The sequence below is a fragment of the Molossus molossus genome, unplaced genomic scaffold (assembly GCF_014108415.1).
Source record: "Molossus molossus isolate mMolMol1 unplaced genomic scaffold, mMolMol1.p scaffold_m16_p_17, whole genome shotgun sequence".
Lineage (NCBI taxonomy): Eukaryota > Metazoa > Chordata > Mammalia > Chiroptera > Molossidae > Molossus > Molossus molossus.
Genome location: NW_023425352.1, coordinates 53011080 through 53032639, shown reverse-complemented (window position 1 = coordinate 53032639; position 21560 = coordinate 53011080). Strand labels below are relative to the sequence as shown.

Here is a 21560-nt window from a genome sequence, read left to right as displayed (position 1 = left end):
GCCCTCAGACCAAAGAGTTGTGGGTTCGATTCCAGTCAAGGGCAGGTACTTTGGTTTCAGTTTGGTCCCCAGCCCTGGTCGGGTCGTGTGGGGGGCAACCAGTCAATGTGTGTCTCTCTCTCTCTCCACCTCCCACTGTATCTGAAGATAAAAGGAAAAAGTATCCTGTGGTGAGGATTTAAAAAATAAATAAATAAATATTTTAATTGATTTTTAGAGAGAAAGGAAGGGAGAGGGACAGAGAGAGAAACATCAATGTGAGAGTGAAGCATTGATCAGCTGCCTCCTGCTTTCCACTGGGGGATCAAGTCTGCAAACCCAGCATGTGCCCTGACCTGGAGGTAATTCAACTGGCAACCTTTTGGTGCACTGGACAATACTCCACCAACTGCTCCACACTGGCCAGGGTGGTTTTTATATTGTTTTTAAAGGTTGAAAATAATTAAAAGGTGAGTAATATTTCATGACATACAAATTATGTGAAATTTAAATGTAAGGGTTCATAAGTAAAATTTTATTGGCACACAGCTATCATTTGTTTACACACTGACTGCTTTTGCACTCCAGTGCTGGAATTGGGTAGTTGTCATGGAGATCATGTGGTCACCTGGCCCTTTATGGAAAAAGTTTCCTGACCCCTGCCTTAAAGGTTAGAGTTTAGTGTAACTTTCTTTTATTTTACCCAACACAGCTTCCTGTTGTGTTGTGTTGTTTTGTTTTTAATCCTCATCCTAGGACATTTTGCCATTTATCTTTAGATGGAGTGGGGCGGGGTTGAGGGAGAGAGAAACAGACATCAATGTAAGAGAGACACATCGATTGGTTGCCTCCCAAAGGACCCCAACCAGGGCCACGGACCGAACTGCAACCAAGGTACGTGCCCTTGACTGGAACTGAACCCGCGACTCTTTGGTCCGAGGGCTGATGCCCCAACTGCTGAGCCAAACCGACCAGGGTGCAACTTTCTGCTTTATGATTAGATATAATGCTCATATTTAATAGATCCTCAGGTTTTGCTAATTTTGTCATAAATATTTAACAACAGTTGTCAAGGCTACTGAATTTCTGTTTACTTGAATGTTTATGTTTATTAACAAATGTTTATTTCTTTTTAAAAATGAGTTTACTAAATCCAAGAAAAAAGAAATCTCCAAATTAAATATACCTATAGCTCATATTCATAATCCTCCATTAATAAGTGAGGTTGATTTTTCAATTAAATTTGATTGCAATTTTTTTACTACATAGCAAATTCAGCTGATATGGATAATGAGCTTGAATTTAAGTTTAACTTTCTTTTATTTTAAAATACATCCAAAACTAATTTGTTCTTCTCTGTGGTATGTACTAATTAACTTGAGACATGAACAGTGATTTCTTTTGCAGTTTCATTTATGCCTTATTATAGAATGTATTAATAAAAATTATTGAATGAAAAATAAAGAATACTGAACTTGTATGTAAATTGTGCTAATTTCATAATTAGCATGAATATCAGAAAAAAAGTGGAGTTTAGGAAGGAACCTGTGACATTTTGCCAAAATATGGCCAGTGTTACTTTGCATATTAGCAGTAAAATATGGCTCTACCTCCATTCTTGACAATTGTAAAACAAAACTCATGAAAATTATTATTAGGAAATTATTAGGGGCTTTTTATATTTTGATAATAATAGAAATAACATATATATGTTAAAAGATCTGAGCCCTGGCCAGTTTGGCTCAGCGGGTAGAGCGTCAGCCTGCGGTCCGGAGAGACCCGGGTTCGGTTCCCGCTAAGGGCATGTACCTCGGTTGCAGTTTGTCCCCGGCCCTGGTTGGTCGTGCGGGTGGCAGCCACTCGATGTGTCCCTTCACGTCGATGTTTCTCGCTCTCTCTCCCTTCCTCTCTCTCCCTCCCACTCTATCTGTACAAAAAATGGAAAAATGTCCTCGGTTGAGGATTAAAAAAAAAAAAAAAAAAAAGATCTGAAAGACTTCTGGCAGGTGTCTTAGTGCATCAGATATATTTAAATTAAAAAATTTTTTTTTCTTTATTGATGTTACAGAGAGAGGAAGGGAGAGGGAGAGAGAAAGAAACATTAATGAGAGAGAACATCGATTGGCCACCTCCTGTGTGGAGATCTGGCCCACAACCTGGGCATGTGCCCTGACTGGGAATCAAACTGGCAACCTCTTGGTGCATGGGCCGATGCTCAACCACTGAGCCGCACCAGCCAGGTACATCAGATATATTTTAAAAAGTGAAGTTTGAAATGTTTCAGTTTGGTTTTGTACCTTCTTATTTTAGGCTATTAGGTTAGAATGGGGTGGGAGGAAGATTTAAATCCAAGAAAGATTTCACCAAAACTTATCCTCAGAATTTGTTTTGTGTGTCACTTTGCCTGGAAAGTGAAGTCTTAAAACACTAATGAAGGCAACCAGACATATGATTATCAGTGAGGTGAAACCATCCTTAAAATGAAACTGGAAAGTGAGCAGTTGGCTGATTTTTGACAAAGTCAACATCCATTCTGAAATAAGCACCTTTTCTGGACTGTTGCTGTCTGTTCATACACTGTTTTTTCTTCCTTCACTGTCTTTTGAATTTATGTTTATTTGGTTATTCATCTTTGCAGTGGTCCTGGAATACTTCCAAGTGTTGTGTTGGCTCAGGCAGGGAAGGATGCATTTGAAGGGTTGGTCTAACCTACACAGTGACAAGAAATAGGCCATGGTTTGGCAAAGACAATGAGAGTGGGAAAAAATTAAGAGATTAAAATTACTTTTCTTAAAATTATTTCTGGTTCTTATTAGGATGAAAAATAAGTATTTCATTGAATACCTACTAAATATAAAACACCAAGCTAGATTCTTGGTGTATTTGGGAGAGGGAGAATAAATATTTAGTTGTCTTTGGTCCCTTTAATGCCATTCCTATGAACTCTCATCTGTTCTTATTGTGGGAAATATTAATCTCTTTTAGGTATTCATTTCTTAGGGTCCAGTCATGTAATTTCCTCCCTAAATTTTTGTTTATTGATTTGAGAGAGAGAGAGAGAGAGAGAGAGAGAGAGAGGAAGGGGTGGGGAGAGAGAGGTAGATAGAGAGGGAAAAAAAAGGGAGAAAAACATCAATTTATTGTTTGCTCATTTATGCATTCATTGGTTGATTCTTTTTTTTTTAATCCTCGTCCAAGGACATTTTTGCTTTTGTCTTCAGGATAGAGCAGGAGGGAGAGAAGGAGGAAGAGAGAGAGAAACATTGACGTGACAGAGACACATTGAGTGGTTGCCTTCCACACGACCCCAACCGGGGCCAGGGACAAACTGCAACCGAGGTATGTACATGCCCTTAGCGGGAACCAAACCTGGGCCTGTGTGGTCTGCGGGCTGATGCTTTAACTATTGAGCCAAACCAGCTAGGTGCATTGATTGATTCTTGTATGTGCCCTAACCAGAGCTCGAACCCTCAACCTTGGCATATCAGGACAACTCTAATCATCTGAGCTACCTGGCCAGGGCGAGTCATATCATTTTGTGTGTAGTTCACAAATGAAGTGAGTTGGGTTATGGTTTACTTTGGGTTCATTGTGGGTTATTTTAGTTGTAAAGTATAGGTAATCATTTTAAAATATACTATTCAGTGGCATTAAGTACATTCACATTGTTGTGCATCCAGCACCACTAGCCATCTCCAGAACCTTTTCTTCCCAAACTGAAATTCTGTACTGTTAAACAATATCTTCATTTTCTCCTCTCTGCTCAGCCCTTGGCAACCACCATTCTACTTTCTGTCCCCATGAATTTGACTACTCTAGGTACCTCATGTATGTGGAATCGTACAATATATGTCCTTTTGGTTTTTTTGCTTATTGCAGTTACATGTTTGCAAGATTCATTTATGTTACAGCACGTACCACATATCAGGATTTCATTTATTTTAAAGGCTGAATAATATTCCATTGTATGTATATACTCCATTGTGTATTTTTAGCTATAGTGTGAACAAACCAAGAATAGAATGTAAACCTGCACCCAGAGAGGGTGACAGGGTACTGTCATCTTTGAAGCAGCTTGTTTAAGTGAAATCATGTTAAATTGGGTGGCTTGGTGCCAACGGTGTCTAAGTGTTAGAGGACTGTGTCCAAACAGAGGACATTGGTGGAAAGAGATAACAGAAATGAGAGTAGAGCCCACTATGCCATGAAACTGTGATGACTTCTTAAGAAGTGATGTCCTGTTTTCCATATCCCAGTCATGAAACCATTTTCAAATTAATGATCAAATGTCCACATTACTTTTGCAAATTAAAAGTGAAAAACAAAAACAAAACAGGATATAAGTCAACCAGAACTGGAATTCAAAGTTTGCTCCCTCAGTTGTAGGTTAAAACATTGATACCAATTTCTTAAATTGTATAGGGGAATAATCCTCACTCCCTTCCAAGGCCTTTGGCTTATTAGACTCTAACTCACACCTTTGCAGAGGGGAAGGAGACCGTCTGAGTAAGTTAGAGACAAGTGTGTGTTGTATATAATGCTGCAGTGGTGCTACTGAAGGCAGGTTCCCTCTGGTCCTGACAGAGGATCAAGTATTTCATGTCTTGTTTAATAAAATGACTTAGATGAAAATCCAAGCTAACATGTGGCAGCCTCTCCAATCTTCCAAGGAACCATTACACACCCAGGTATTATTTGGCTAGCTGTTATTTACATGTGTTTATACTCTTGCTATTGCCCGACATTGCTGAGGGGCATCTGATTTGCTCTTTAATGTCTAGATGCTGTTCTCCTGTTGGAGAAGTTGGAGTAGAGATGAACTGAGCCTGATGACCTCATTTTCTCCTCTCTCACTTTCTTCTTTTTCTGGATTTGTTGCTTGGCATAATAGTTGACCCCTTTATGCCAAGTCTCCCTAAAGCCACGTGCCTAGAGACCCCTAGGCCAAGAAGAAATAATCTCTGTGGCTGTCCCCATTGCTCCCCCTCAGGAATTCCTTTTTGCTGACTTACACTCTCTTTCTAATATATAATACACAAATCAAATGCTTATCTGTTGCAGTTGTTTGAGGAACAATTACGAATAATACCTAAGGGAAGATGACCAAATCAAAAATAGGAGTGGGGGAAAAAAAATAGGAGTGGGAACATACTGTAATGAACATTAAGAGGCATTCTTCTGAGGGAAAGAATTGATCCACAGAAGCATTACCTGTATTCTTTCCAAAAGGGTGCCGGCCTATAGGGCTGGTGGTCACAGGCTTAGGGCACTGAAGAGTCTTTGCTAGCTAGCAGCCACCACGGGCACTTTTGTCCTGGTAAAGCACTATATTTCTGCCCTGAGGCAAAGCTTTCTCTGGAAGAAATTTGCCACAAACTGAATTCCCAGCAGCCCATCTCCGATGCTAAGTCAACGTGCTGCTGTGGAAACGGGCAGAGCGTGCTGGCGTGTGCCGAGATCAGGGCTAGTTCTTCAGCTGTGTCAGCACAGCCCCTCCTTCCTCCTACCTCCACCCCACATGTTTTCTTGCTACTTTTTAAAATCGAAAGACTGTGCAGGGAGGGGAAGTCCCTTGGTATTTTGAGTATTGAGGTGCTCAGCAGAACTGCTTGGCATCCTGTTTGTATATAGTGGTTTTAATTCACTCTCTAATTGGTCATTTGGCCTTACCAGCAGAGTCTTAAACTTGATAATCCTTACATCAGCAGTGAGGCTCAGGCCAAACCATCCAAAAGTGCAACCCTGAGTGATTATTTGAAGGAAGTTTTAACCCTTCATTCCCTGGCTGTTTGTCTGGCTTCTGCCTGGCTTCTCCTTAGTCAGGTTGTTAACACTCATGCTCACTGCAGCCAAGCCAGGTGGTTTGGGAGAACAGAGTGAATGAGGGATGTTCATGGTCACGTTCTCATTCTGTGCAGGAAGCCTGATAACCTTCATATACCCTTTCAGTCAGTGGAATTGGGACTTGTGCTCTGGTGGCACGTGAGCTTTGTGGTACGGTTTGAGTGGAGATGTGCAAAGCAGGAGTGACATGTGATGGGTTGAAAATCACAACTGTTCCGTCGATTTGCAAGCTGCCTTGCTGTCTTCCTTATGGAGGCAACTGATGATGTTAAGAACTACTCTTCCCACACACTGTCCTTAACCTCGCTCCTTTGGATCTGAGGTGTCCCAGGACTTCGGAAACACATTATATCCTCTTTTTCATTGGCTATTATTAGCTATTATTATTGGCACTGTCAGCATTGCTTACTGCAGTTTGAGGTTTCAGATTAAAAGTGGCATCTTGGGCAGAGCTGGGGCTGTATTTGAAGACGACTCTAGGATAGTAGATACCTGCCAACTACATTGTGTTTTATTCTGAAGTAGATGTTTTTATTCCAGTCTTCATATATTCTGAAGGAGATGTTCCTGTCCCAGTCTTTATTTAACCTGAAGTACATGTTCCTATTCCATTCTTTAAAAACATTATAGCTCTGAAACCAGGTCATGACTACAGAGACTGTAAACTATGTTTTTTATTCTGAAGTTGATTTTTAAATTTTTACTGGGGTGACATTGGTTAATAGGATTATATAGGTTTCAAGTGTATATTTCTATGATACATGATCTGTCTGTTGCATTGTGTGCCCACTACTCAAGTTCAGACCATCTTCCGTCACCATATATTGGGCTCCCTTTACCCGCCTCATCTCCCTACCCACTTCCCCCTGATAACCACCCTACTGTTGTCTTTGTCTGTGAGTTTCAGTTTTATATCCCACATATGAATAGAATCATGGTTTTTAGCTTATTTCACTTAGCATAATATTCCGAAGGTCAATCCATGTTGTTGCAAATGGCAGTATTTTATCTTTTCTTATGGCTGAGTAGTAATCCATTGTATATATGTACCACATCTTCTTTATCCAATCTTCTATCAAGGACACTTTGGTTGCCTCCATGTCTTGGCCACTGTGAATAATGCTGCCATGAACATAGGGATGAACCTTTGCCAATAAATGTTTTCAAGGTTTTTGGGTAGATACCCAGAATACGGATAGCTGGGTCATATGGTAACTCTATTCTTAATTTTTTGAGGAACCCCCAGACTGTTTTCCATATTGGCTGTACCAGTTTATATCCCCACAGCAGTGAATGAGGGTTCCTTTTTTGTTTTAATCAGTAAAACAGATTTTATTTTTTTTATTTAAATTTTTACTCTCCAAATATTTTTGTTTGTCTGTTTTTGTTTTTTTTTTATCCTCACCTGAGGACATTTTTCCACCCTTTGTACAGACAGAGTGGGAGGGAGAGAGAGAGAGGGAAACATCGATGTGAAAGGGACACATCAAGTGGCTGTCACCCGCACGACCAACCAGGGCCGGGGACAAACTGCAACCGAGGTACATGCTCTTAGCGGGAACCGAACCCGGGTCTCTCCGGACCGCAGGCAGACGCTCTAACCGCTGAGCCAAACCAGCCAGGGCTGTTTGTCTGTTTTTTAAATCCTCACCTGAGGATACTTTTTTCCATTTATCTTCAGATAGAGTGCAGGTGGGGGGGGGGAGAAAGAGAGAAACATCAATGTGAGAGAGACACATCAACTGGTTGCCTCCTGCATGACCCTGACCAGGGCTGGGGACTGAACCGCAACCGAGGTACATGCCCTTGACTGGAATTGAGTGTGAGACTCTTTGGTCCGCAGGCCAACGTTCTACCGCTGAGCCAAAGCAACCAGGGCTACTCTCTAAACATTTTTAATATATTCATCAAAAGACACAATGTACATTAAAATTTAAAAATCAACCATTTAAGAATTATAAAATACCAACTTAAGTGTATTAGATGTTCATTTCCACTGTATTGTAGTGATTTTCTTCCCCAGAAATATTTTTATGTATGTATTGGTGAGGGTTCCTTTTTCTTTTTTTTAAATATTTTTTAAATTGATTTTTAGAGAGAAAAGAAGGAAGAGAGAGAGATAGAAACATCAATGTGAGAGAGAAACATTTATCCGCTGCCTCCTGCATGCCCCCTACTAGGGATTGAGCCTGCAACCTGGGCGTGTGCCCTGACTGGGAATGGAACTGGGACCTCTCAGTCCATGGGACAGCCAGTCAATCCACTGAGCCACACCAGAGGGCGGGCAAGGGTTCCTTTTTCTCCACAACCTCTCACCACTTAACACACGTCTTGTTGACAATAGCCATTCTAACAGGTGTGAAGTGGTATCACTGTAGTTTTGATTTGCATTTCCCTAATAGCTAATGAAGTTGAACATTTTTTCATGTATCTGTTGGCTCTTTGTATGTTGAAGTAGATGTTTTTATTCCAGTCTTAATATGTTCTGAAGTAAATGTTCTGTTCTAGTCTTTTATTTAACCTAAAGTACATGTTCCTATTTCATTCTTTAAAAACATTACCTCTGTGAAACCAGATCTTGACCACAGAGACCGTAAGCTGTGTTTTTTTATTCTGAAGTACATATTTTTATTCCAGTCTTCGTATGTTCTGATGTAGGTGTTCCAGTCTTTATTGATCCTGAAGTACATGTTCCTATTCCATTCTTTACAAACCTTACAGCTCTGTGAAACCGGAGACTGTACGCTGTCAGAGTTCCTACTAAATCAGTTTTCCTTTTAAGGAAACTCTGCTTTTTGGTTAATGGTGGTTAGAGTCAGCGAGTGACAATAATAATCAGAACTCAGAATTTCACCTTATAATTTATCTTACTATAACTACAGAACATCCTTGTAAAGCATAGTTCCTGTTTAGAGATAGAGAAATTGGAGGGGAGTGGCTATGTGGTCATTGATAGGAAAGCCTTCAAGTCTAGCATGCCCTAAGAGCCCTTGTGACCTCTCTTCAATGGAAGAGAAGTTTCTGTCTTTGGTTTCCAGGTGAAGGTGTGTGTGTTTTATGTGTGTGTGTAGAGGAACATGCCTTACCTTGGTGTGAATGGGCTCAATTGTATTCTTCGGTGAAGATATTTAGAAAGAATTGAAAGGCATGCAGCGTAGATTAATATTTTAAAAGTAGACAGAAGGGTTATTTTGACCCTTGGTTGTATTGGAGCTCCATTTCCTTCTTGTCTCTTCGCATCTCACACAATTGCTCTCATCAGAAGTGATTGCGCGTGTAGCCAGAAGAAAATGCAAGGTGCGAAAGACTTGATCCATTTGAATTGCATGGTACCTTGGCAGAAATTCAGAATTATTTTTTAGGTTTGGCGAATTTCACCAAATAAAACTTTGAAACAAAACTTATGTGGGAAAAAAACTTATTTGTGATCCTAATTCTAAGTGATATTAGTAATATGACATATGAAGAGCTATGAAATATATATTTTTTTATCCTCACCCGAGGACATTTTTTCATTTTTTGTTCAGATAGAGTGGGAGGAAGAGAGAGGAAAAAAGAGAGAGAGAGAGAGAAACATCAACGTGAAAGGGACACATTGAGTGGTTGCCACCCGCACGACCCAACCAGGGCCAGGGACAAACTGCAACCAAGGTACGTGCCCTTAGTGGGAACCGAATCCGGGTCTCTCTGGACCGCAGGCCGATGCTCCAACCGCTCAGCCAAACCAGCCAGGGCTGGCTATGAATTTTTTTATATCAATTATATTTTTAGTATCTCTCTCTTTCTGTTTATTACCTAAAGTCGTATTAATCCTGTACCTCGAAGCCAATTTCATGAAGAATGTTTCTGGATTATACCATTGTTTGTTTCGTTGTTTTTTGTGAGCATTTTCCAAGGACTGTGATTATAGTTTTCAATATCATTTGTTTCTCACTCTTGGCCACAAAACCAAGTGAATTTCTTCCTTGTCTGATTGCATACATATTGACCAAAGACAGAACTACTTCTCCTCCTGACATTCTTTGGTACAGATTTGTTATTTCAGGGGTAAGATTTGGTATTTCAGTGCCTTGTGGATATGGCCTTTTCCTGGTCTGTGTTCTGGACCTGGTCCCAGGAACTCTTAAATTCATAGCACAGTGTTAGTGGTCCTAGCCTGTCTGTTTCTTATCTTTTAAATGGGGATAATAATGCTCAGCTCTGGTTTACATCATAGCAACTTTTTGAAGGGTTAATGAGCTGGGCTTTCTGAGGTACTTTTAGATCCTTAGATGAAAGGTGTCATTTAACCACAGCAAGGCTTTGTGCTGGGAGTGCCTTCCCAAGGAACGCAAACTGCTTGTCGGCCCGTCTTCCATTTATCCTCATACCATCCCTGGCAGGGCAGTAGGTGGGTGAGCATTATTATTAAGTACAAAATAGTGTTATTACTGTTACTTTTATCTGTAAGCAGGGGGTAATTGTGAGAAATAGAAGTTGATAAAACAGATCATGGGAGGAAAACTTCAAAGCAGCATGCATTTGCTATTCCTGTTTACTTTGGATTTCAAAAGGCTAATTGCCATGCATGAAAACAGTAGAAAGCATCTTTTCTTGGGGAGAAGTGGGGCCCAGTACATCCTTCTAATTACTTGCATTAATTGAATACCAGTAGTACTTATTTTCAGTGGCTCCAGATTTATGTTCTAAAGGTTAGTTTAACCCATTATACCAGGAATGACAGTACATTTCTCAGGATTTACATATTTTGAATCTTCTTTTTTTTACTTCAAAAATGCATTTCTTATATTAAGTCATATTGGACAGCAAATAGTTCACTGAGGCCACCCAACACAAGAAGTAGATTTCCTTAAAGGAGAAATCTCTAAGGAGAATGACCTCTTCTTTGTCTAAGATTGGAGAAAGAGAATGACCCTCATTTGGGAAGCCCAATGGGCAGGGATCCCCAACAAGTTTGTCATTACGCTGTTGAATATTGGCGATTCATTCAGTTTTGTGGTTGGAGGTCACAAATATGAGAAGGTTCTTCACCCTCTGCTCCACCTTTGAGATTTTCAGTCTCATTTTTGCAGCCTAGTCACATGTAAAGTTATTTCTTGTCTTTGATAGTTGTTACAGGGCACAGGAGGAAGGAGTAGAAGGTCTGAAATGAATACAAGGAAAAATGACCACAGTGGCCTTTAAATCTAGCTGTTTGTTTTCCTTTGGTGTATACCACTATATAACTAGAAATCAATAATTCCTTCTGTGTTCTCCTTAGGAAACAATCATGTACAAATGAAAAACGGTGGCTTCACAGATCATGTGAGCAAGGGACTGCAGGATGGTTGGATTTTATCCTGCAATTTTCTATCAAGGAAGCTTTGGTTTTGATCAAAAACCTTTTATTTTTATGGTCCACATTTCTCTCTTTGCTTAATTTTGTAAAGATGCTAGGAATCTTCAGTAAAGGATAGCAGCTGTGGCCCGATCAGGGTGGCTAGGTTGGTGTCATCCTGTGCACCAAAGTGTTGTTGGTTCGATTCCTGGTCTGGGCACATACATGGGTTGTGGGTTTAATCCTGGGTTGGGGCATGTACGGAAGGCTACTGATTGATGGTTCTCTCTCACATCTAACTCTCTTTCCCTTTCTCCCTTCCTCTCTCTTTCTTAAAAAATTTATTTATTTTTGTTACAGATGTTTCTCCTTTTTCCCCCATTGACACCCTCCTCCCAATCTCCCACCGCCCCGTCTCAAGCATTGCTGTCTATGTCCATTAGTTATGCATACATGCATATAAGTTCTGTGGTTTATCCCCCCCGCCCCCCCCACCTTCTGAAGTTTGTCAATCTGTATCCTGCTTTTATGTCTCTGGGTCTATTTTGTTCATCAGTTTGTTTTGTTCATTATATTCCACAAATAAGTGAGATCATGTGATATTTGTCTTTCTCTGATTGGCTTGTTCCGCTTAGGATAATACTGTCCAGGTCCCTCCATGTTGTCTCAAAGGATAAGAGATCTTTCTTTTTTATAGCTACATAGTATTCCATTGTGTATATGTACCACAGCTTTTTTATCCATTCATCTATTGATGGACACTTAGGCTGTTTTCAGATCTTAGCGATTGTAAATAGTGCTGCTGTGAACATAGGGGTGTATATATTCTTTCTGATTGGTGTTTCAGGCTTCTTAGGGTATATTCCTAGAAGTGGGATCACTGGGTCAAATTGCAGTTTAGTTTCTAATTTTTTGAGGTAACACCATAGTGTTTTCCATAGTGGCTGCACCAGTCTGCATTCCCACCAGCAGTGTACTAGAGTCCCCTTTTCTCTACACCCTCACCAACACTTGTTTGATGATTTGTTGATGGCAGCCATTCTGACAGGTGTGAGGTGATACCTTATTGGTGTTTTAATCCTTTCCTCTCTCTAAGCATGTCCTCGGGTAAGGAATTAAACAAAAAAGAGAGCAGCGGTATACACAACAGTTTTCAAATATCATACTTCCTTAGGTTTAAAATTTTCTTCTTAAATTGTCCAAATCAGTACTTATTACTGTTAAAGGACAAAAATTTAGTCAAGCAAATTTGAAGATCTAATTGGCTTTACTGAGCCATTCATGAACCAGTCAGCATTCCATCCAGCAAGTGGAGAGGGGCTTGGAGAAGCTGTCCAACCTGGGAGGTTTTAGAGGCAGGAAGAGAGTGGGGCAAAATAAAGGACTGTTTGAGGCCAGGACAACCCCCCCCCCACCCACCCAGGGGACCTATAGGGGTCTTATCTTGCAGATTACCTCACTAGTGCTAACCAGGAAATTTCCGATTTACTGCTTAACAGTCACATTCCTGGGAGAGGTTGAAACTGCAATTACATCTTGGTATCCTGGCTCTGGCTGGGTAGCTCAGTTGGTCAGAGCATCATCCCCATACACCGAGGTTGTGGGTTTGATCCTGGGTCAGGGTGCATACAAGATTCACCCATGAATGCACAAATAAGTGGGACAACAAATTCGTGTTTCTCTCCCTCTGCCGCTCTCCCTCTCCCTCTCAAGTCAAGAAAATAAAAATGTCTCAGTTTACTGTTGTGGGTACAAATGACTCCATTTTGGGTCTGTTATTTATTTATTTTTAACATTACTTACAAGAGATATCACAAATATTGGCAGTCTTAAATTCTATTTTCACTTTCTTATCAAATATTTGTAGTTCGTGTAGCTGTTCATTGTTCTATCCCTTTACAGCAGGCTTTACAAAAATGCTGGCTTCCAACACAACAGGGCTCTATGTGTATTGTGTCAGAGAAATGTTTTCAGAAGGAAAATGGTTTAGGTTTCAAAATCCCCAAGGGAATTGTTATAAAACAACATCGAGGAGAAAAGACTCAACTTGACTTAAAAACCTTGACGTGATTCTTTTTTAATTTAAATTTTTTCTGTTAGGGCTCTTATTTTCAAAACAATAGACCACTTAGCTCTTCATGAACTACTTTAGGCTAGAAAGAGCTACCAAATTTCTTTTTCTAAACTTGTAGTTGAAGCTTTTTCCTCATTCCCCATTTAGGTACCTAATTAAATGGAGCCATTTAGTTGATTTGTGTTTATTTTCATCCAGAATTCAATTACATTTCTTCTAGCTGAACTAGAGCCATTCGATTCTTAAACCAGGTCCAGGTGACTGAAAACAGCACTAACAAGGGAAAGGATATGTTTATTTCAGTCTTTGAGAGATTGTGGGTCATGCTTCCTCACTGTGACTTAAATAGGGTCAGGTTTTAAGGGACATCACCCACAGAAAGAGGCTGGAGAGTGCAGGGGTTAGGGTTCAGCTGCCTGGGTTTGAATCTCAAATTTTATTATTTTTCTTTCCCAGCATATGAATTTCAATTTTTCGCCACTTACTTGCTTGTATACCCTTGGGCAAGTTACTTAAACCTTTTTTTGTTGTTGTTAATCCTTACCAGAGGATGTTTTCATTGATTTTGAGAGAGAGTGGAAAGGAGGGAAGGAGAGAGAGAGAAAGAGAAACATCAATGCGCGATCGGTTGCCTTCCAAACAATCCAGACCGGGGCCAGTAATCGAACCCGAGACCCTTTGGTCCATGGGCTGATGCTCTAACTGCTGAGCCAAACCAGCTAGGGCTACTTAAACCTTTTAAACCTCAGGTTCCATTATAAAATGGGATTACTAATAGTATCTGCTTCCTGGGGTTGCGGGGATGCTGTGGGGTAATCACAGAGAGCCCACAGCATAATGCCTACACACATGCTTGTTCAGTAAATGCTGGTCCTGATCTTTATTTTATTAGTGTGTTGTCAATACTATGCATGTATTGTTTACCTTGATCCCTTAATCTATAACAATATTGGCATTAGGTAACTTTGATTTAAAAATCTCCTGTTATTGTGGTAGTCAGACAGATATGAGCAGAGCAAGGACCATGAGCCAGGTACAGAAAGTCACCGGGGTGGAAAGCCCCAGGTGCCTAGCAAAGGGCAAAGCTGGGAAAACAAGGACCTTGACCCCAGGGTAACCTTTCCTCTCCTAGCATATCGCTGGTTTTGAGATTTAGACCTCCTGAGTGTGGTTGGGACCCTCCCCTGACCTTTCCTCAGCATGTTGCTAGTCATATGGGTTAGACCCCCTTAGAGGGGGAATAAACTAGGGGGCTGGAGAATAGGCCATAAGCATTAAGCCCCCAAGACAATTAGGTTCTGGCCCACAGCAAATACATCTAGGCCTCAGTTGTATTTTAGCTCCAGGCCCAGTAAACTGCAAAACCAGTCAAGTCAAGCCAGGCTGACATCAGGACCAGCTGCATTGACTGCCCTGCCCTGGCACCAACCAATCAGTAAAGATCACAACCCTTAAAGGACACACCTGTAAAGCTGATGCATATTTGATGGGGATCCTTCCCTGAGACCTCCAGAAAAATATCCTCGAGACCGAGGACTGGTGTGGCTCTATGGAGCACACCCTCATCTTTTCCCTCCCCTTCCCTCAGTCTCCTTAACTCTCTCTTTCTCATAAGCTCCAAGGGCCCTTCTTTTGCCTCTGTAACTTATTTCCTGAGCCCTTTTCTAATACAGCTCACTTCTTCTACCTCTGTGACTTTCTAAATAAACTTTCTCTTACAGTTTGAGTCTTGACTCTGAATACTTTCTCAGCTAGAATTCAAGTACTGAGGCTGTTGAACTGAGAGATCCGGTCTGACTTTACTGGTCTAACATCTGGTACTATTTCACTTCGAACATTATTGTACATTTGAGTTCATAAAATTTTAAGTTGACATGGTAAAATAAGCCCACCATAAGCAAAGCCAAAAGACAAATGACATACTGGGGTAAGATATATTTGCAATTTATAACATAAAGATTCATTTTCTTAATATATAAAGAACTACTACTCAAAAAAAATGGACAGCTGTAAAGTTTCCTGTGGTGATATACTTCCACTTAGCACCAGAGTTCATGTCTCTAATGTATATTCAGTACCAGGAAAACCCTAGGTTGGAGAAGGGCTTGGTATACAAAGGTACAGCCATGAGTATATAAACATACCTGAATTTGTTTCATTTCCCCCATAAAATAGGTTCCTCTCAGAAATGTTCTGTTGCTATTAATGGTACCCTCATATACCCCACTGACCGTGTTGTGAACCAAAAAGGGGCCACATCCCAACCTGTCAAGCCCAAGGGAGACCTGCATGGTGGCCTTACAAACTCAGAGACTACGATTAACCACACAGGATGGTCTGAAATTAAAACTTCCTAACTAAAAGGGAGTCATGGTGGGTAGTCATGTCCTAGGCCAGTACTTTCCTTGACCTTAACTGAGCCTGTCGCCTTTTTTTTTAATATACTTATTTTATTTATTTATTTTTTTTGAGAGGAAGAGAGATAAAAACATTGATCAGTTAGTTGCCTCCTGCATGTCCCCTACTGAGAACTGAGCTGGCAACCCAGGCATGTGCCCTGACTGGGAATCCAACCAGGCCCTCTTGGTTCATAGGATGATGCTCAATCCCCTGAGCCACGCCAGCCCTGCTGTCTGTTGTCTTTTTGCAGCTATGATAATGTATCTTTGGAATGTCTACGTAATCTCCTTATTCCAGACCCCACAGCATAGAATTCCTCATTATTACTGTTATTGTGTTAATTGTTAACTATCCTATACCCAGCACTATAAAAGAAGTATTTATCTATTCATTTTACTTTTTATCCAGTCCCAGGGATTTCCCTGCTTTGTTTTTTCCCGCCTGCCTAATCTATCACCAGTGTGTCTCACGTCTTCTCCTTTTATTGTAAGGTATAAAATAAGGTGCAAAACTGCCATTCTTCGGGGCATTTTCACAGTTGTTGTTAGTTTGGTTCCGATAAACTCATAAAAATTTTTACAGGTTTGGATGTTTCTTACGTCAACAGTGTCAGTTATGACTTATCCCATCTGCTTTTCTTACCTCCTTCCCCTCATCTAGAAAATCAATGAACCTTTTCTGTGTTTCATTCGAAGTATTTCACATCTGCTCCAGTCTTTCCAGGCCCACTACTAGTACTTTAGTCAAGAGACACTCAGTATCTCTCTCAGAGTAAACTGCTACTCTGGTCTCCTTTTCTTTTTTTCCCTTGTTCCTTTTTCTAGTCAGCACCATACCCAGATTAATTTTCCTAAAAGAAGGGTTTTCATCTTAGGCCACCAATCTACTCAGAAGCTTTCACCGGTGCCCCCTGTCTAGAATGAAATCTACCTTCTGAACTTGACCCTCAGTAACCCTTAATCTGATTTACTCTCCTTATTTCTCTAGCCTTAGTCTTTCTCACTGCTTCTTTTTAGGAGCCCTCTAAACATCTAACCTGGCTTACTTGGCATGGCCCATCATGCCCATTTCTGCCTCCATGTTGCCCTCCCCCTCCTCTTTGCTAAGTCTTGTACTGTACTCGCTAGGTGAAGTCAGAGGTAGGTCACTTTCCAGCTGTAGCTGTGGTTCCATCACTTGGAAACATAGACTGCTAATCTTTACAAAGTAATTTGTTGAAAGTATTAGGAGTTCCCTTTTTTGTTTTGTTTAATCTTTTATTGCTTCTTTGGTCATGTCTGCTTTGTACCTATAAGGCCTTGGTTTGTAAAATTGTAAATCTCTGTCTCACTGATGGGGCTTTCAGTTCAAATTAATGTTCAGCAAAGGGATTAGCAGATCACCTCTTCGGGCTGTATTTCTTTACATAAAAGGGTGGATATGGTTTGAACAGGCTACCAAAGCCAGGAGGAGGAGTTATTTGTGTAAATCAATGCAGGCAGGAGCTGATCACCTTTCTGAAGGACGAGACAATGCAGCACACAACCTTTAAATAGATCTTTGGGGTCAAGTTGAAGAATCAATATTTACGGGACTTTTATAAAGTTAGCCTTTAATGAACCCCAGGCATTTAGCTAGGCCATTAATTGCAGGGAGTGGAAAGGTGACAGTAGCTGGAGTTCATGGCTGTGGAGGTTGTGTAAAACTAAGAGAAGAGACAGTCACTTGCTGATGTGCAAAGGTCCTCCCCTAGGTTCTACTCAGACATGCTGGGTATGCATTTTGAAAGGCTTTCTTAGGATCTTGTTGACATTTTGAGAAAGAGCAACTCTTGCATACTAACGGAAGAAGGTACACCCTTTGTTCTCTGACACTCCGTAACTAAGCAGGGTGGCTTAATTTTCCTGGGATGACTTTCCATGTCATTTTGGATTCTGCTTTAGAAAGGTGCTCATCACAGGAGCAGGACTCTCTTTCAGAGTTTGGCATATCCCTTCCTCTGACACACTTGAAAGGTTTTTTTTAATTGAATTTATTGGGGTGGCTTTGGTTAATAAAATTATACAGTTCACACTTGAAAGTTTTTTGTTTTTTTTTTTGTTCAGGTAGAGTGGGAGGGAGAGAGAGGAACAGAGAGAGAGAGAGAGAGACATCGATGTGAAAGGGACACATTGAGTGGCTGCCACCTGCACAACCGACCAGGGCCGGGGGCAAACTGCAACCGAGGTACGCGCCCTTAGCGGGAACCGAACCCGGGTCTCTCAGGACCGCAGGCCGACGCTCCAACTGCTGAGCCAAACCGGCCAGGGCCACACTTGAAAGTTTTTAAAGTGAAGAATTGTAGTAAAGAGCATCTACTTTAGGATGCTGGGTTGAATCCAAGTCTAATGAAAGGTTTGTGATAAATGTAATCATTTGTATTCGCTATGTCATCCAATGGAAGTGTTGCCCTGGCTGTTTTGTGTTCTTCACTGGGTCATCAGAATCATTCGTGGGTAAGGAATCTCGTCTTCTATTATTTCAGTCAGTGCTTCTACAAAACATTGTTGACTAGATAAGAGGAATGTATTATATCAAACTTTATTCTGGCTGTAACAAAAGTAGGAGCCTACACAACTGCAAGTCATAGTAGCGGCTTTGTTAGGCCCTGTGAGTTCGGGTGTGTTTGTTACAAGTCCTGGGTCATGTCTGCTCAATAGATATTTTGGAATTAACTTTTCAGACCTCTTTCTCCGGTGCATTTTATCGAGGAGGCCTGAAGATTACCCAGCAGAGCTGCTGTTCTGTTCTCACTCCCACTCCCCACTCCAGGGTCATTTTTGAGAATAAATACTGAAAAGAAAAAGCATGAGAGATTTGTTGAGATTATTCTGGTATTTTTACAAGAGGAGTTAATGCTTAATATTTCCAACTGTAATTTTCTTTAAATGTTCATTCTGGATTTTTATTTTTCCTTTTCAGCTGTTTGAGAACTTCTACTTCGGAACCCTAAAGCTCAATTCAATCCACATCTCTCAGAGGTTCACAGTAGACAGCTTTGGGAACTACGCCTCCTGTGGACAGATCGACTTCTCCTGAGGTGGATCTGGGGGAGCCCTAGAAATTGACCATTTTTACAGGATGCTGAGGGAAAGTATCTTCATTTTAATTGCCAAGGATGGATGTGGAAATTTGGATGGCGGCTTTCCTGGGTGGTTCCCCATGGACTCTAGTCTCTTTGATGGTTGTCCCCAGTCATCTAACTGTCAGCCAAGATGGTTGTGTGCATGTAATCCTTGGCTTGCTCATCTTTTGCAGGGTGTACTTTTCTTTCCAAAGCTCTTCTCTGGAAATGTACTTCTGAAGCCCACTGGAGCTCAGATTCGCATTGTTTCTTAAGTACCTACTGATTTAGCCCCAACCATTAAAGTTGTTTGTATTAATACTTTAAAAGAGAATTAAAGATGTGCTTTCATTAATTTCTCCATCTAGATAAAATACCTGTAATTTTTAGGTTTGCTTTTTCCCTTCTTCCCCTTTTACCCTAAACTGTTTTGTGTGTGATAAAAACAAGCATTTATTAAACACCCACTATTGGCCAGACATTGTGCTAAGGGTATACATATTATTATTATCCTTAATAATCTTATTAAATTATTACACTTACTAATAATAATGATAATACAGTTATTGTTAATATTATCACTGGCAATACAATGAGGGAAGTGCTCATACAATCCCCATTTTACATATGAGGAAACTGAGGCTAGGTTACTAGCTGAAGGTCACGTAACCAGGCAGTAGATAGTGTCAGGATCTGAACCCAGCCAGCTTGGGCTCTTCAACACTATGCTAAGCTGTCCGGCCCCTTAGCAGGGCTAGAGAGAGAACAAGGAAGATGCCTGGCAGACCAGGTATGGAGAGGGAGCCACAGGGTTATCCCAGGACCAAACAGGAAGCTGTGCACTTTGGGTGCAGGACTCACACAGTGCTTTGAGAAACTGGATTCCTTAGGTGTGCTTACTTGTACTCTAAATTATTTATTTTTTCTTAACAAATTTTAAATTGATTTTAAAGAGGAAGGGGAGAGAGAGAGAAACATCGATGTGAGAGAGATACATCAATCAGTTGCCTCCTGTACCCACCCTGACTGGGGATTGAACCTGCAACCTAGGTATGTACCCTGACCTGGAATCAAACCCTAGACCTTCTGGTGCATGGGACAACGTTCCAATCAACTGAGCCACACCAGCCAGGGATGTACCCTAAGTTTTAATCACTACCCAGAATTTCTTTTCTATTGTGGTAAAAAATACATAACATAAAATTTATCATCTTAACCATTTTTAAGTGTACGTCTCAGTGTTGAATAAGTATATTCATGTTGTTATGAAACATCTCCAGAACTTTCTCATCTTGTGTATCTGAAACTCTGTATCCATTAAGCAAGCAACTCCCCATTTCCCTCTCCCTTAGCCCCTGGCAACCACCCTTTTTCTTTGATTTGATGCATTTGACTGCTGTAGATATCTCATAGAAGTGGAATCATTCAGTATTTGTCTTTTTGTTGTTGTTAATCCTCACCCGAGGATATTTTTCCAGTGATTTTTAGAGTGGAAGGAAGGGAGGGAGAGAGAGAGAGAGAGAGAAACATCTATGTGAGAGAGACACGTCTATTGGTTGCCTCCCTCATGACCCTGACCATGGTCAGGGATCGAACCTACCACCCAGGTTTGTGCCTTTGACCAGGAATCAAGCCCTTCGGTCAGCAGGCCGACACTCTAACCACTGAGCAACTGGCCAGTGCAGTATTTGTCTTTTTGTGACTGGCTTTTCCATGTTGGTTCATCCGTGTTGTAGCATGTGACAGGATTTCCTTTCTTTTTAAGGCTGAATAATATCCCATTGTATGTATGTACCGCATTTTGTTTATCCATTTATCCGTCAGTGGACACTTGGGTTCCTTGACCTCTTGGTTTTTGTGATAGTGCTCTATGAACATGCTCTCACCTTTCATCTCCTCCTCCTCCTCACATTCCTTCTCCCTCCACACCCCTCTTTCTCTTTCCTTCATTCCTTATTTTTATCTTGCTTCCTACTTTCTGTTTAAGAGCTTGATTCTGAACCCCGTATGTCAAGGTCACTACATCGTGAGGATGTGTATAACACTCAGATTTGTTTATCACTGTGACTGCGCAGATCACTTGTGAATAAATGAATTTCCAAAGTAACTGTGTTTTTTAGAATTTTCCTATAGTTCTATAGTTTGACCCCTTTAATGTGTGTTTGGGATACGGTGTTGCCATCACTTATTTATGAGCAGAGCTTTATCATTAATTCAGAACTCACATACTGGTGCCTGTAGAATTGGTTTTTCCCAAAGAATTTTGTATTAGTAATACTCATTTTTTATTTAGGTTGAGATTTTACTTGCTTACCTCTGATTGTTAGATGGTACATGGGAATGGGTACTCCCAGGGATAATAATGAATAGGGAAGCTGACTTTGGGGTTCAGTGCCCTCATCTCATCTCGGTACTACTTTTCTCTTACTATTTTCTTTCTGACAACTGCCACCGGGCAACCTTGGCCAGGGGGTAAAGATGTCTTCTTTTTGATGTCAGAGATTTATGACTTATGTTTTTAGTAAATTTTTTAAAAGTTTTGTTCGGAAAATGTAGCTTTATATATCAAATACTAAGTTGTTAACAGAACTGGAAAGTCTGTTATTTAGAATTTAGAAGTAACTATGCATTTAAGGACATATGTATTCAGTATTTTTTTTATAAGTAATTTGTCCTTTTCAGTCTCATTCTTTCACAACTGTACAGTGGATTTTTTCAGAAGCTACATGATGTAGTGACTATTTCTCTGATGGTTAGTGGAGCATGTGCTTAAGTATTTTTGTGTTTTCTAGAATTGCGTAAGTTAATACATATTGGTAGAATTGGAAAATTTTTAATTTATTTTAAATTTTTCTTTCTAGAAG

General features: G+C 40.6%; 1 protein-coding gene across 1 annotated transcript in view; it reads left to right on the top strand.

Annotated features, from left to right (window-relative positions):
- ASCC1 (activating signal cointegrator 1 complex subunit 1) overlaps positions 1-19051 on the top strand; it is a 102867-nt gene extending 83816 nt beyond the window's left edge. Inside the window, exon 10 of the mRNA XM_036265124.1 lies at positions 18555-19051. Within this exon, the coding sequence (XP_036121017.1) occupies positions 18555-18671 (117 nt within the window). The 3' untranslated portion in view covers positions 18672-19051. The remainder of the gene's footprint in view (positions 1-18554) is intronic.
- The last annotated feature ends 2509 nt before the right edge of the window (positions 19052-21560 follow it).